Source organism: Vigna radiata, chromosome 6, assembly GCF_000741045.1.
Source record: "Vigna radiata var. radiata cultivar VC1973A chromosome 6, Vradiata_ver6, whole genome shotgun sequence".
In the NCBI taxonomy this organism is placed as follows: Eukaryota; Viridiplantae; Streptophyta; class Magnoliopsida; order Fabales; family Fabaceae; genus Vigna; species Vigna radiata.
In genome coordinates, this window is record NC_028356.1 from 31,524,399 (window position 1) to 31,538,522 (window position 14,124).

Genomic DNA, 14,124 nt, shown 5'->3' on the forward strand with positions numbered 1-14,124 from the left:
AATAACTCTCATTTCCAAAATGTATGTTTATTACGAATCTTATCAATTAAATGTTGAAAAAAATCCAGCCTTAGGAGCTCCCATAAAAATTGACACATCACCAAATATATAAAAGTAAAAGATCTTTGATTTTGAGAGAGAAACTTTTCAAGATATCTAAAAAAAAACATAAGCAATGTAAGAGTGACTTTTAACCAAATATACTTATTGACTTAAAAAAAATCATATTAACATACTAAAACTTTCAAATACTGCAGGATACTAATATCTTTTTTACAGAAAATAAATACATTACATAGAAAATATAAGAAAGATATAGAGCTAGTTTCACCCAGTTAACTTTTTATACTTTTCACTTTTCATATTAAAAAAAAATTAAAGACAAAAAAAAAACTAACAAAATTAAAAAGAGGTATGCTTTAATTAAAATTAATTACCTACACTAAAATTATATGTTAACTACTTACTCTAAAATTGTTTTTAACAAAAAAATATTTGTAAACTAATTTTTGATGTATTGATTAAAACATTCTATCATTAAATAATTAATTATATGCATTAATCACGATTTAAAATAACTAAATTCAAAATTTATGATAATATAAATCAATTAATTAAAATCACATTCAAAATCAAGTAATTACATCCTAATAATTGTAACTTAAATAAATAACGTACTCAGAAATTTAGATCGTGTTACAATCACGTAGTATGACTATTTAATTTATTTCACTAAACACATAAATAATCAAACAATGATTTCAAAATTTTAAAGAATGATAACTAGATTCTCTTACACCAAGCAACAATATTAGTATATGCATTCATATTACAACAATGGAAACCACGTCTAACCCAATTAACGATCCAATCAATAGAAACTTGAGCTGAATACGTGGTTGACAAGAACACAACACACAACACAAGCCACCATTGTTTGAAAGTACAAGTATGATAAATGGAGTTGTAGTTTGGTTAGGGTTTTGCATACGTGGTAGTTGGAAATTAATTGGGACAAAATAGAAGTTCCCTTTTGATAGGGTTGATGTGTGCCCTTTTTCTTGTGATACACACATAAGAAAGTAGTTGTGTTGGATAGACCAATGAATTAATTACAATGAAGAAGAGAGGCAAAACATGTGCCCTAAAGATAAAGATGTTTCAAAGGTTAGAGAGATTATGATATATCTTGGAATGTGAAAGATAAGGATCCAAAACTTTGAAAATCACACCATCATTATAATAAGAGAATTTATTCACACCAATGTAACATGTGAATTTCTCTTCAAGGAGGTTCTAATCTCTCTCCAAGTCTCTTCTAACCCTAAACTACCATAAAAAAGTGTTACTTAGTTGTTAAAGAACATTAAGGAAGGTCATTTGAAAAAGACTTTTCCATTAACCTTTACAAGAAGATAATAAAATAAGTTTTTTATTAAAAGTATTTAGTTTATGCATGTGTTATAATTTATGTTTTAGAAATGCTAATAAGAAATTACTTTTTCTATAAAAGGGTCTCTTTTAAAAAATTTCCTAATAGATATTTTCAAGAGAGAAAATTAAGAAAAAAAAGTAATTTTTTTACATAAAATTAAATTTAGTATCACTAAAAAAAAAGACTTTTAAAACTGGTTTTTAAATTAGATGTGTTGTATAAAGTGGTTTAATTTATGGATTTTTTAAAATTTTCTCTAGAAGAAATATTTATTTAAAAATTATAAAAATAAATGGAAATTTGTTTATACATAAGTTAGTTTATAAAGCAGTCTTAAAAGTCTTATTTTTAATTTAAAAATTAGTGTTAATAGGATACGAATCCCAAAAGGTGCTACCAACAAAGAAAATAGTTTGACATTTTTTTAGTTGAGATCAACTTTTTAAAATAATGTTTGCTTCATTATTTAATTTTTTTTTATAGATTTCAACACTTTCCCAATCTCTTGCCACATGGCATGATTACCATACTTTCCTTCTTAAATGAGAACCCAACGAACGAAGAAAATTTAAGAAAAAGCAATGTCATATCATACCATTTTTGGAGGCAACCATTGTTTCTTCTTTTTTATAGTTTCATTGATGCTACGTTATTGCTTTTAATGCATTTCTCTTTTTCGAGTTTCGTTTTTGAACTATTGTTTTTATTTTAAATTGTTTTCAATGTTTGGATTTGAAATTTAGTCCAATAAACCATCAAAAGAGCTTAATAGTTCCTTTGAGTGTGTTTGGAAAGAATGTTACGAGATTATTTTTTAACTCATAAATATTGTCACGTAGTAGGTATGAGATAATTTTTATTAGTATAGTTTTTTTCTTCTTTTAATAAAAGCTAAATTATTACTATAAATAAACATGTTGAGTTTATTACTATAAAATATTAAAGAAGAGCCGGTCTAAATTTTTTTTTTGAATAATTTGTATATGATCTTGGATTCAAATTTTACTATTTTTATTGTGAAAAATATATAAGAATTAAATACATTCTTAATGCAACAAAATGTTGTAGAATTAGAATATAATATAATATAATGTAGATCACCAATGCACGTATTAGTAATTTAATTTCCGTTAAATTAAATTTATAACACAATGATTTTGACTTGCAAGAAAAAAGTCATACTTTTATAGTATACATGATGTTTTTATGCTCATTAAAAGTCACATATTTGAAAACGAAGATGAAGTGGTATCAAAGTCTAGTCTCTTCCAGTACAGTGTGATTTGAGGATGAACCAAGCGAAAGCTGGTATGTGACACCTGGGCACTGACGAGGGTGGGGAGTGAACACCGGTGCAAGAGGCACGAAGTGCGAGAGACAAAGACAAAGAGCGACTCCTGACTTTCAGTGGAAGGGGCACATGGAAGAATCGAACATACATCGGAATGAGAGAGATCTAGAGACTGTATAGGTATGAGACTATATAGTTAAAGGATAGTTTAAAGGAATTGATTTGGCTATTCATATCAACAAAATGCATTTGTTTTTCGATCCCATAAGAACTCTATGGTTAAATGTAAACAACAACTAAGTGACAAATTATATCTTCTCTAGTTAATGAATATCCTCAAATTGCAACTAAAAATATTTAAAAATTAAATAAACAATTAGGGGAATAGTTTTTTTTTCTTTTTTTTTTTAATAAATAAGGGGAATAAATAGAAAGACTAATGAACACTCTCCACACTAGTGAACAATAAGATGCTTAAGCATTTTGACAACAACACTTTACACGGGAGTAAATCACTTCATTAGAAAGACTAATGTATAAAGTTTTGTGATTGTTTTTTCTTATATTTAACTCATAATTTTCTTTCACATAATACTAATTGTTTTAATTGAGTTTTCTTCAAATACTAATTAGCAACACACTTTGAGAGAAATGTCATTGTCGAACCTTAGAGGTAAACTTAGCTGAATAAGATACAAAGGGTTTACCACACATTATTATGCATATTTTATGGCAAAAAATGATGCAAAAGTTAATATTTCAAGCATAGTAATAGTAAGCATGAACAACACAATGGCCTTTTATACATAACAAGAGATAAGAGAAGCTCGTGGATGAGATTGTTTTTCTCTGTTTTAGATTAATTAACATAAAACCATGTAATTAAGATAAAATAATCATGATTAATTTCTTAAAATTATATTTTATTCATTGGAAAGAGTATTAATGTGGCATTGACTTACCCTCATATAAACTTCCCTTATCCTCCGGCAACGTGCACGTTGGAGACCGACCAAATTTTATAGCTTAATGAATGAATCACCAAACAAACATTTTAAGCTTCACCAAAAAGTTTAAAAATAATAACCCAAAGTAGAGGAAATATTCTATGTATAATAAATTTAATACTAATTTTGCTATAATTTAGTTTCATGTGTTTATCCATGTAAACGTGGTCAATGAACAAAAAACTTATTAAATTTATTATATTTTACAATAATTATTTAGAAAATTCTTAAATGATGTTTTTATTATTTGTTAATATCACAATTTTTATTATGCAATTATTCCAAATACTTGATGTAACGGAAGACTCGAAACAAATCATTAATTAAACAAGAATAATTTGTACTTGAAAAGTATACAAATCATCACATGTAAACTAATTATAGTGTAAAAACTTTTTAAACTCTTACTTACTACATTTTATTCAATCGAAAAAAATACGATTTTGTTTGAAAGAAAAAGAAATTTTCTGATTTCGATTAGTTTCTCGTTAAACTCAGAAATTTCAAAAAAGTTTTTTGGGATGTAAATTATGAGTTAATTTACGAAAAGATGGTGTTTGAATGCGTTGAACAAGATTGTTGGTGGAACAAACAAAACCATGAAGCTAACTTGAACTTAAAACGAAACAGAATCCACCCTGTTTTCTCACCTTTGTTGTAACCTCTTCTCCTTTCTCTCTCTTCTTTGTGTCATGCAATTTCTTCCCTGTTCTCTTTCTCGGGTACTTCCCCTCTTTGTCTCTCTCTCTAACTGCAGGGTATCCCGTGTTCAATAATTATTCTCACCAAATCCCAACCCAGTTCTGAATTTGATTTGGTTAACGATACCAAGATCCAAGCATAAAGTTTGTTTTTTTTTTTCCTTTTGGGTGGAACAAAGTTTGAGCCTTTTTCCGAAATTTATCTGCTTTGTGATATTAACTGCACTCTCTTCCTTGTGGGGTTTCTGCGCAGATTAAACTTGGGATTGTTTGATTATTCCGAAATGACCCCACACCACTTAGTGTTATGATAACTTGGAACCTGTTGCACGCAAGAATAAGTTGGACACACGCAATAGCGCTATTATTTCTTCATTTTTTGTTGTTGGTCAAAGAAATAGTACCTGGAAGCCCTGAATATTCAAGCTGTGATATGGGGTACCTCAATTCAGTCTTATCCTCTTCAGGCCAGGTTCATGCCACAGAAGATTCACCTGTCAGTGGAGGGGGCCTCAGGTTTGTAATTGTGTTCATCTTTCTGTAGATCTAGAGTTGGTTCAGTATACTGAAGATTTGGAGTGTTTATTTGATGGTTACAATTATTGATGTTGGTTAATGTTATTCTTTCTAGGTAGTTTTGTGTCGAATTCTTTCTTGTGCTATGTCCGTTTTGTTGTGTCATGCCATGTGTTGCTTTGCAGATTCACGATCATAGTTCTGTTCTATGCTGTTCTTGTTAGTGTGGATTTTGTGAAAATGGTCAAGAAGCAAATTTACTGTAGTTTTTCTTTGTATAATATAATTGTTTGCAGAGGGGCCATTGTTGATGTAGAACTAGTCATTCTTTGTTTTGTTGAATGTCATTAGTTCTGGTTTTTCTATTTCTTATCCGGTTATCCGTTTTTCCATTTGATTCTCTCTATCTTATTGGCCATAAATTATATTGGACAATGTTAAAATTTATACTCTTGCTGAAATGAATGACTACCCTTTGCTGAATTTTTTTCTACTATGTCAATGATTGAAAATAGATGGTGACTTATGCGTGTATAATTTAGTGGTTATAGTCTTATTGGTGATATATGATTTTAATTTGTCTTCTTTATATTCCTTTCTTTTGGCGGATGGAATGATACGGTTTTGACAAATTTATTATGAATTGTAACTGCAGTCAGAATGGCAAATTCAGCTATGGGTATGCTAGCTCCCCTGGCAAGAGATCTTCAATGGAAGATTTTTATGAGACAAAAATTGATGGCGTTGATGGTGAAATTGTTGGCCTTTTTGGAGTTTTTGATGGTATTTTTACATAACACTTTCATCGCCTTAGCCTTGTATTGTATCCATGCTACTTATGCTAAGAGAAAATTCCAAGATAGGGGAGTAGCTAATATATATTAATTGGAAACTTGGAAATTGTTTTCTTTAGAGATGATAAAAAGTGATTATTTCAATCTGAGTATGGAATGTTTAATTGTTATGATTGGCTAAGGTACTGTTTTCTGCACACCACGAAGGAATTCTCTCTGTAGGTTCTTTATCAAAGCAATATGTATTTGAGCATAATTTCCAGAGGCTTTAACCATTATCCTGTACTTTCTCTTTCTGGTATTCTTAATCGTTACAAAGAACCTTCATGAGTTCCTTATAGCGGTGATTATTTGTGCTGAGTGTTTCTTTGTTTAGTTTTTCATTTCTATCATTTAGACATGTAGGAGTTATGTATTGTTGGCTACATATAACCTATACTTGATACTGTGTTTTATTGGCTAAAATTGTAAAAGGTGTCCGCAACATTCTTTTTTGAAACTTTCAGGTCATGGAGGTGCTCGTGCTGCCGAGTATGTCAAGCAAAACCTGTTTAGCAATTTGATCAGACATCCAAAATTCATTTCTGACACCAAATCTGCAATAGGTATGTAATTTCCTACCCATGATATAGCATCATGATCCTTAGCCTGATGTCCTCCAATTTGATAAATCCTGAGAGTAACTTTCTTTTCCTCCTGTCAATCTGTTTTTCTTCGCAGCTGATGCATATAACCATACCGACTCTGAGTTTCTGAAATCTGAAAATAATCAAAACAGAGATGCTGGATCAACTGCTTCCACAGCCATTCTTGTTGGAGATCGTTTGCTTGTTGCAAATGTTGGGGATTCCAGAGCTGTTATATGCAGGGGTGGAAATGGTAAGGCTTGTTATTTTGTATTGTAAATTCTTGGTTAGTTGCATAGATTGTATTACAGATATTGTTTCACAGTAATTTTAGTTTTCTGACACCTTGATGTCATAGTAATTGTTATTGTTATTTTCAAATGGTTCTGGAGGTTTCAGTATTATGCTAACCCTGTGCATTTCTGCTTGGTTGCTTCTATATTTATCTCTACATGCTAATGCCTATACTTAATATTTGTATTGTCTCACCAAATTTACAGCCATTAAGTAATCATTTTTACTAATTTGTTTCCATTTCCTTGCATCTATAAGTTTACAACTTTTAGGCACTTGTATCTTATGCTATTCAGAAAACATTAAATATGTGAAACACTACTGACTGCAAAGTGATAACTATTTATTTCAGGCTTATCTCAATATATAGTTTATTTTAAGTGTTTAATCATTGGCTTTTCATAGTTTATACATTGGGATGTTCTTTATATAATTTGACGTTCTTTTCCCTTCTAAATTTATCTTGAATGATTATCTAGGTGTAATTCATTTTTAGGAATCAATAGCATTCACTTGGTTTTAATTATGCCTCAATTCTTGGGGTGCAGCTGATATATCTGTTGGCAACTTCATTTAATACCAATTGGTTTTAAGATGGAATCTAACGAAGAGTATATTTGTCACAGGTGTCTGTATTTGTACATAGAAATTTCTTGTGCTTCTGTTGGATTTCTTTTCAACCTTCTGAATTGAATGCTGACTCAAATATTTTCCTTTTCTATGTTGTTTCATCTAGCCATTGCTGTTTCCCGAGATCACAAGCCGGACCAAACTGATGAGAGGCGAAGGATTGAAGATGCAGGTGGCTTTGTTATGTGGGCTGGTAAGGTCGTCTTATAGTTAGCTTTTGTTACCAGCTTTATGGATTCATCTGGTTTGTGCCTTGTAAATTTTAACGTTATGTGCAGGAACTTGGAGAGTTGGTGGCGTTCTTGCTGTTTCTCGTGCATTTGGTGATAGACTCCTGAAGCAGTATGTTGTTGCTGATCCAGAAATCCAGGTGAGTTTACAATATATTTCATGTACTGTTAGATCCATTAATATCTGTGTATAGAGTGGATGATTTACTATATGAAACATCCATTCAGTAAATTAGAGACCAGACTCTTCTTCATGTGAGAAGATGAAAGTAAAATAAAGCATAAAACATGCTTAACTAAACCTAAAATATAAAGACAGCTCAGAAAGAACTTGCATGATGTATATAACAATGCATGTGGTTTAATTTTACGAACATTTGTTTATGGCTTGGAAGTTCCCTGAACTTTATTAAGGCTAAAATATACAATAAATCTCTGTTGATATACTCATTGTGCAATTAACCTTGAGAAGTTGCATTTTGGGGCCTGAGAAAAAAAAATGCTGATAACTATAGTAGTGTATTCACATGAGAGAGCTGTCTCCAGATTGGTCTTTATTCTTGTTCAAATAGTTTGAAGTCATGCATTTCTCTGGCCTCTTTTTATATATTTCCCTTTACTAAAACATGTTTGTGTTCTTGCAGGAAGAAAAGGTTGATAGCTCTCTTGAGTTTCTCATATTGGCCAGTGATGGGCTATGGGATGTTGTCTCAAATGAGGTTTGCAACTATTTTCATTTCTTTCATGTTAGAAACCACACTAGAGACCTAGGGCTCATTCTGAAATTCTTTTCAAAACACGCAGGTTCATTGTTACAGATAGGTTTTTTCTTCTGAGGGTTTCGTTAGGGAGATATTATATATATATATATATATATATATATATATATATATATATATATATATATATATATATATATATATATATATATAACATGTGCGTAAACAATGTAATGAATTGACACACTTTTTAACCTAAAATCTCGAAGCACTTTAAGATATTATGAGACTTAAACTCATATTTAGATTATTCCTAACAGTTATCCTTAAAATGTGATGACCTCTACATGATGTGTGGTTCAAGAAAATTGGCTATCACTTTCCTAGAAAAGTTGAAGACCAAACTGATGAATTTGTAAACTCAGAAATCCAAGTCATGTAGTCGTGCTACTCATCTAAATCTCATAACGTTATCACCTTTATTCAGGAAGCTGTTTCCATGATTAAACCGATTCCGGACGCGGAGGAGGCAGCAAAGAGACTGATGCAAGAAGCATACCAGAGAGGTAGTTCTGACAACATTACATGCGTGGTTGTTCGTTTCTTGTCGAACCAAGGTGCTTCTTCTCACAGTAACTCTGGCTAAGTGTTGAATTAGAAGAGCAGTGTGTATCTGGAGATAGATAAGAAAAGGTGGGACGAGGCAAAATCAGTTTGTTATAGTTGGTGAGAGACATTCCTTGTAGCTGTGTACCATGCAAGAACAGAAATCAAATTTGAACTCAGTATGGTCCTCTAGCATAGATGTTTTCACATTCAAACCATATCACTCCATAATTGTAGCCAGGAAAAAATAGCTGTGCAAAGAGTTTACAGTGTTTGAATTGCTCACACATGACATGATGTTTGTAAATGTGGTGTTGATCCTATTAATCCCTTCTCTCCCAAACAAACTACTAGTGTGCTTGGTTGAACTTATGTTCCCTTTTCATTGTTAATCTGGTTTTACAGTGTTAGTCCCATCCCATGTAACATCCACACTCATGTTCTACTTTAATAGTGGCTTTCATCAACTGTACAATAATCTCAATCTGGTTAGAAAAAATGTTCTTTCTCTTTTTCTTTTCTCACTATTTTTCAACTGTTTATAGCATATGTATGAATGGATATAGATCAAGATTGGGTTTCAAAATAAGGTCAAATATTTATTTAAACACAGGGACTAAAATGATGTTCCATTCAAACTTTCAAGTTTGGTTTTAAATTATCAAACAATTTTTAAAAAACAAAAAGGTTTGCTGTCCAATGAAAAGACTGAGTTATTTATAGAAAGGCTATTATTTCCCTACACCTTATCATTCTGGAATTCATGAACACATTAAAACAAATCTGGAAATTTTTTTCGGTAGACAATCACTTTCCAGAAGCTTTTGATGGGGTGCACCAAGAAATTTGATAGGATAGGATGCAGAAAGTCCTTACCCTATACAAATGGACTCAGAAAATTACGTTGTCGACAAGGCAGGTTTTGCACTTACGTACGACGAGCGAACTTATAATTTTCTTCATCATCGTCCAATATAACAAAAGATAATGTAATATTCAGTTATATATATATATATATATATATATATATATATATATAGAGAGAGAGAGAGAGAGAGAGAGAGAGAGAGAGAGAGAGAGAGAAGAAGAAGAAGAAGAAGAGAGGGAGAGATTTGAGTTGAAATGAATGAAGAAGGCAAGTTGAAGGCTTATATAGGAGAAATGAAATATATTTTATTTGTAAAAAGGAAGAAAATTTTGTATGCCTTGCCTACCAAGTAAAGTGAAACCAGCCAAAAGAAAAAGGTTGAATATCATGAAAAAAGAAATATTAGTATTTGAAAATTGTATTATTATTAAATGGAAATTATTAAAAATTTAAATCTTTCTTTTTTTTAATATGATTCAGTAAATTTTAATTAATAAGAGACACATTGTTAGAAAAAAAATATAGTAGTAGCATCATACTCTTTATTAAAATACTCAGATATTGCATTACCAACCAATCTATAGGCCCCCAATGTCGTTTTCATACGATGTTTTTTAATGTTCGAAATTTGGCTTCTGTTTAATTAAAGAACATCGTGATGCATGTGGAACTCATAAAATAATTAGTTATGAAAATTTGTTAAAATTGACTTACCGAAGTATTTTCATTGTTTTCTTTGCAAAACGAATTCTTCACTTTACAATTGTTAAATAAACAGAGGTGAAAAGATAGGTTACCATAAGTGAAGTTATTATTATTTTTTTTATGATAAAATTTTATTAAGTAATCCACTGGGAAGACAATAAATATAATCGTGGTGTAAATATTTTTGTTTATTCGTCTTTTGTAATGTATAAACTATGTTGCATTTATTTATTCTTTTGTTGGAGTTTCATAACTTTTTGTTATCCACCCTTATTGGATACGGAAAAAGTGACTTCAACACAAGATTTTGTTCGTGATTTCTGTTTTTAATTTTAATACACATTATCAGTTTTATTATTGAATTTGGTAAAACATATAAGATGTTCAAGTTAAGTGGTCGATTATTGCTTGTTTATAGGTTTGGTTATTTTTTTAATTACATGTTTGTTTTTTTTTATCTTTATCTCTATTTGAATAATGTGTTTGTTTAGAATAATTAAATTACACTAGTTTATTCTACTTTTCTATCTTGTCATTCCTTGTTCGTTCGGTCGGTTTTTTTACTGTGATAATCATCTTGTGGATGTGAACAGAAAGTGATGAGTGTCCTCTGGAGCAAGTAATAGGCGAGAAGTTACTTCATCTTAGTTAGGACCGTCTAGTTCATACATGGTGGTGTATAACCGTTCGGTTTGTAAATACCTTTTGTATGCCATTAGACTCGTATTGCGTTCTGTAGAACCATTCGGTTCGTTCTTGCATTTGTAAAGTTTTTAATTCTTTAGTAATTTTGTAGGATTGTATTTTGATACATCTCCTAGATGACTGATTTATAATATTGTTATATATAAATATTATATTATATGGTTTAGACTCTATTGAGATGTTACATGATTTCAGTTTTATTATTGAATTTGGTTAGAATGATTTAGTAATTTTTTAATTAATTATCGCATTATGGGTGAAATAAATAACTTTTTTTCGTCAAAACAAAATTTTACGAGTTCTAGAAAATTTAAATAGCAATAAAAGGGGTCAGAATAGTTTCCATAGTAGAAATTATATTTAGGTTATTGCTTAATGCACCCCAAAATTAGTAACTGTACTCCCACTATAATAGAATCAGACTCAAATATCCTTCCCTATTACACCATATCACTATTGTTGTTACTGTCGCTTACGTCATTGGCGCTGCAAAGAAAAAAAAAGGGAAGAACACTGTGGAAGAAGAAAAGAAAATGCAAAACAAAAACTCGTTTCGAAAATTTTTTCTGAAATATACACTTCCGAAGTTAACTTTTCAAAACATAAAGTAGTTACTTTGAAAAATTGTGGAGGCGCGAAAAGATTGTAAAGGTGCAGGAAGTAAAAGCCCTCCCTTTTGAGTCTATTATATTTTTCGGCCCAACAACCAAAATGTCCAAGTTATTTTCTTTACTACATCATCAATTAAACGTTATTCCCATCCCTCTACTTAAATTCAAATTTTTTTATTCTCTAAATAAAATTAACATAGATACCTCATGCATAATTTATATACAAAATAAAATAATTTAGAGATTAAACATAACTTCAAATTTAATTCCTTTTATTGTATTTCTTGCAATTTATATTAGAGTACAAAAACAAATCTTAAAATAGTCTTAGATATATTATTATTTAAAGTTGTAATACAATTTTATTTTACATTATATTAACTTATATCTAAATAAATATAAGTTAAATTTTTTATAAAAGACTAACCATTCTTATTATGCATTACCTATCGCGTTTGTATGCGCATCTTTTCTCGTTGCTTCACTTAAAAAAATATGTCCGCAAAGATTTCCTTGTAAATATTTACAAAGAAAATAATATATAAAACTTTTACATTAGTTAAAATCATTACATGTAGAACAAGTTATTTCACAAAGTTACCCTAATTTTTATTTTTAATGTATACATTATTTTTAATTTATGTGTTGAAGATAGCAAGGACTAAATATAAAATGAATATAATTTAAGTTAGTGTAAATCTAATTTTGTAAATCAATTTTATAAGATTAAATTAGATTTAAAATCTACTTATTAATATTAAAAACAAATTGTGAGTATTTTTACATAAATTTATGGAAACATACTTTAAAAAAAAATTAAAACATGAAGAAAATATAAAATAGTTTTGAAAAATAAATTGTTTGAACTAGAATTTAAAATAAATTGAAGAAAAATTTAAGGATTTGAATGGGGTTTGGTTGACAGAAGAAGCACACTTTATTTTGTAACCATGTTATAACTAAGTTGAAGTTTTGAATTTGAAAAAGTAACCTTTTTTTTTCTGGTAATTGGATATAATTTTGATACATAAAATGAAGGAATAACCTTTTTTCTTTTACTTTTAAAGAGAAAAAAAAGGCTACTAGCTATTGAAATTCGCCTGGACAAATGCATTAAACTTCATACAAAAATATAATAATACCTTTAGATTTTCTTTTTTCTATCTTTAATCCTTAAAACATGGGTTAACATTGGTAAATGTAATTTCTCAACATGCAGAAAACATCATTTAAAATTTCAAAACTTCTGTTATTTATCAAGTTGGTTGGGTATACATTTTTTACAAATTTAATTTTTATGTATAATTTTAAATTTAAATTTATTATGAATACATAATATTAATTATTAGGAATAAACGAAATTATTTATTTGTTAATTAAAGGTACAAAAAAAAAACTGTCGAAAAAGAAGAGTCATATTGAAACAATAAACAAAAATGGAACGACATTTCATCAGTGTTCAGTCTTTAAGCTACAGGACTTGCACAGAACCTTAAACCCCATTCACTCATCAAGAGAGAATAAGCAGACAAAATCGTGGTGGAGAGCACAGACAGGATCTAAACTCATATTTTTCACTGACTATGTTGTTGTTGATTACGTTCATCATCATCAAGAACAACACGTTTGTTGTCTGAAATTTCAAAATTTTGGAGGTGTTTGTGGAAATTGGTATTTGAAGATGGGGTGGCCAAGAAGGTTGGTTTGTGATCTCCAGCCATGATGACCAAGATCTTCTCCTCATAGACCAAAGGCTGTTCCTTTTCTCGAGGGTCATCATCACCTTCTTTGCTCTCCAAATCAGTTTGCTGGGTAGTCCTTGTGAGTCTCCAATAGGAGCAAGCAAGAATGAACAGTGCCATGGATATGAGAGCCATGATGATGGCTAAGCCTCCAAAGAGGTAAGGAACAGGAGAGTGCCATGGAGAGGCAAGAGGTGATGAAGTTGAGCTTGATGTTATTCTTGTTGTTTCTACTGTTGAAGTTGTTGGTGCTAATGTGGTGGGAATGGGAAAACTTCTCATTTTGCTTTTGGTAGTTGGTGGAGGGGAAATAAAAGGAAAAGAAGAAGAGAAGGATTTCTGAGAGCTTGTAAAAGAGACATGGGGAGCATGGTATTTATACTGCCCAAGATATTGAAGGAGACAGAGCAAGAAGATTGTCTTTATTTTGTTCCGTGATGCTATAATAAGTATAATGCAAACAATGTAAAATTCAAAATTAATCTCACTTTATTCTTTTTAATATAATACTCTTATCTATCATTTTTTTTTTTTATTGTTAGTGTTAAAAGAAGTTTAGAACATACTTTTATTAAAGAATGTAGAAGAGATATTCAAGTTCATATAAAAGTTGTTACTAGAGGAAGGGTTAAATATGTTTCTAG

General features: G+C 30.1%; 2 protein-coding genes across 4 annotated transcripts; one reads left to right on the forward strand and one right to left on the reverse strand.

Annotated features, from left to right (window-relative positions):
- Positions 1–4,299: 4,299 nt before the first annotated feature.
- Positions 4,300–9,360, forward strand: LOC106765144 (probable protein phosphatase 2C 59). 3 transcript variants are annotated; one of them, XM_014649654.2, is made up of 9 exons: positions 4,300–4,455; positions 4,688–4,950; positions 5,606–5,733; positions 6,251–6,349; positions 6,465–6,623; positions 7,401–7,487; positions 7,573–7,664; positions 8,169–8,243; positions 8,731–9,360. In XM_014649654.2, exons 2-9 carry the CDS (start codon positions 4,742–4,744, stop codon positions 8,887–8,889), a joined length of 1,008 nt encoding a protein of 335 aa, XP_014505140.1. In that variant the 5' UTR covers positions 4,300–4,455; positions 4,688–4,741; the 3' UTR covers positions 8,890–9,360. The 3 variants fall into 3 exon arrangements, with proteins under 3 accessions (XP_014505140.1, XP_014505139.1, XP_014505138.1); XM_014649653.2 differs by having other exon boundaries at positions 4,316–4,578; XM_014649652.2 differs by having other exon boundaries at positions 4,316–4,950.
- A 3,805-nt stretch (positions 9,361–13,165) lies between these two features.
- LOC106764355 (protein GLUTAMINE DUMPER 5-like) lies at positions 13,166–13,857 on the reverse strand. Its single transcript, XM_014648639.2, has one exon. The coding sequence runs from the start codon at positions 13,760–13,762 to the stop codon at positions 13,313–13,315; it is 450 nt and encodes a 149-aa protein (XP_014504125.1). The 5' UTR covers positions 13,763–13,857; the 3' UTR covers positions 13,166–13,312.
- Between the last annotated feature and the right edge of the window lie 267 nt (positions 13,858–14,124).

Bases quoted from the DNA above. Each gene is read 5' to 3' on its own strand.
- LOC106765144 (XM_014649654.2), top strand. From the start codon at position 4,742: ATGATAACTTGGAACCTGTTGCACGCAAGAATAAGTTGGACACACGCA. The intron at 6,624-7,400 runs GTAAGGCTTGTT...TGTTTCATCTAG, and splicing joins TATATGCAGGGGTGGAAATG to CCATTGCTGTTTCCCGAGAT. The intron at 7,665-8,168 runs GTGAGTTTACAA...GTGTTCTTGCAG, and splicing joins TTGCTGATCCAGAAATCCAG to GAAGAAAAGGTTGATAGCTC.
- LOC106764355 (XM_014648639.2), bottom strand. From the start codon at position 13,762: ATGAGAAGTTTTCCCATTCCCACCACATTAGCACCAACAACTTCAACA.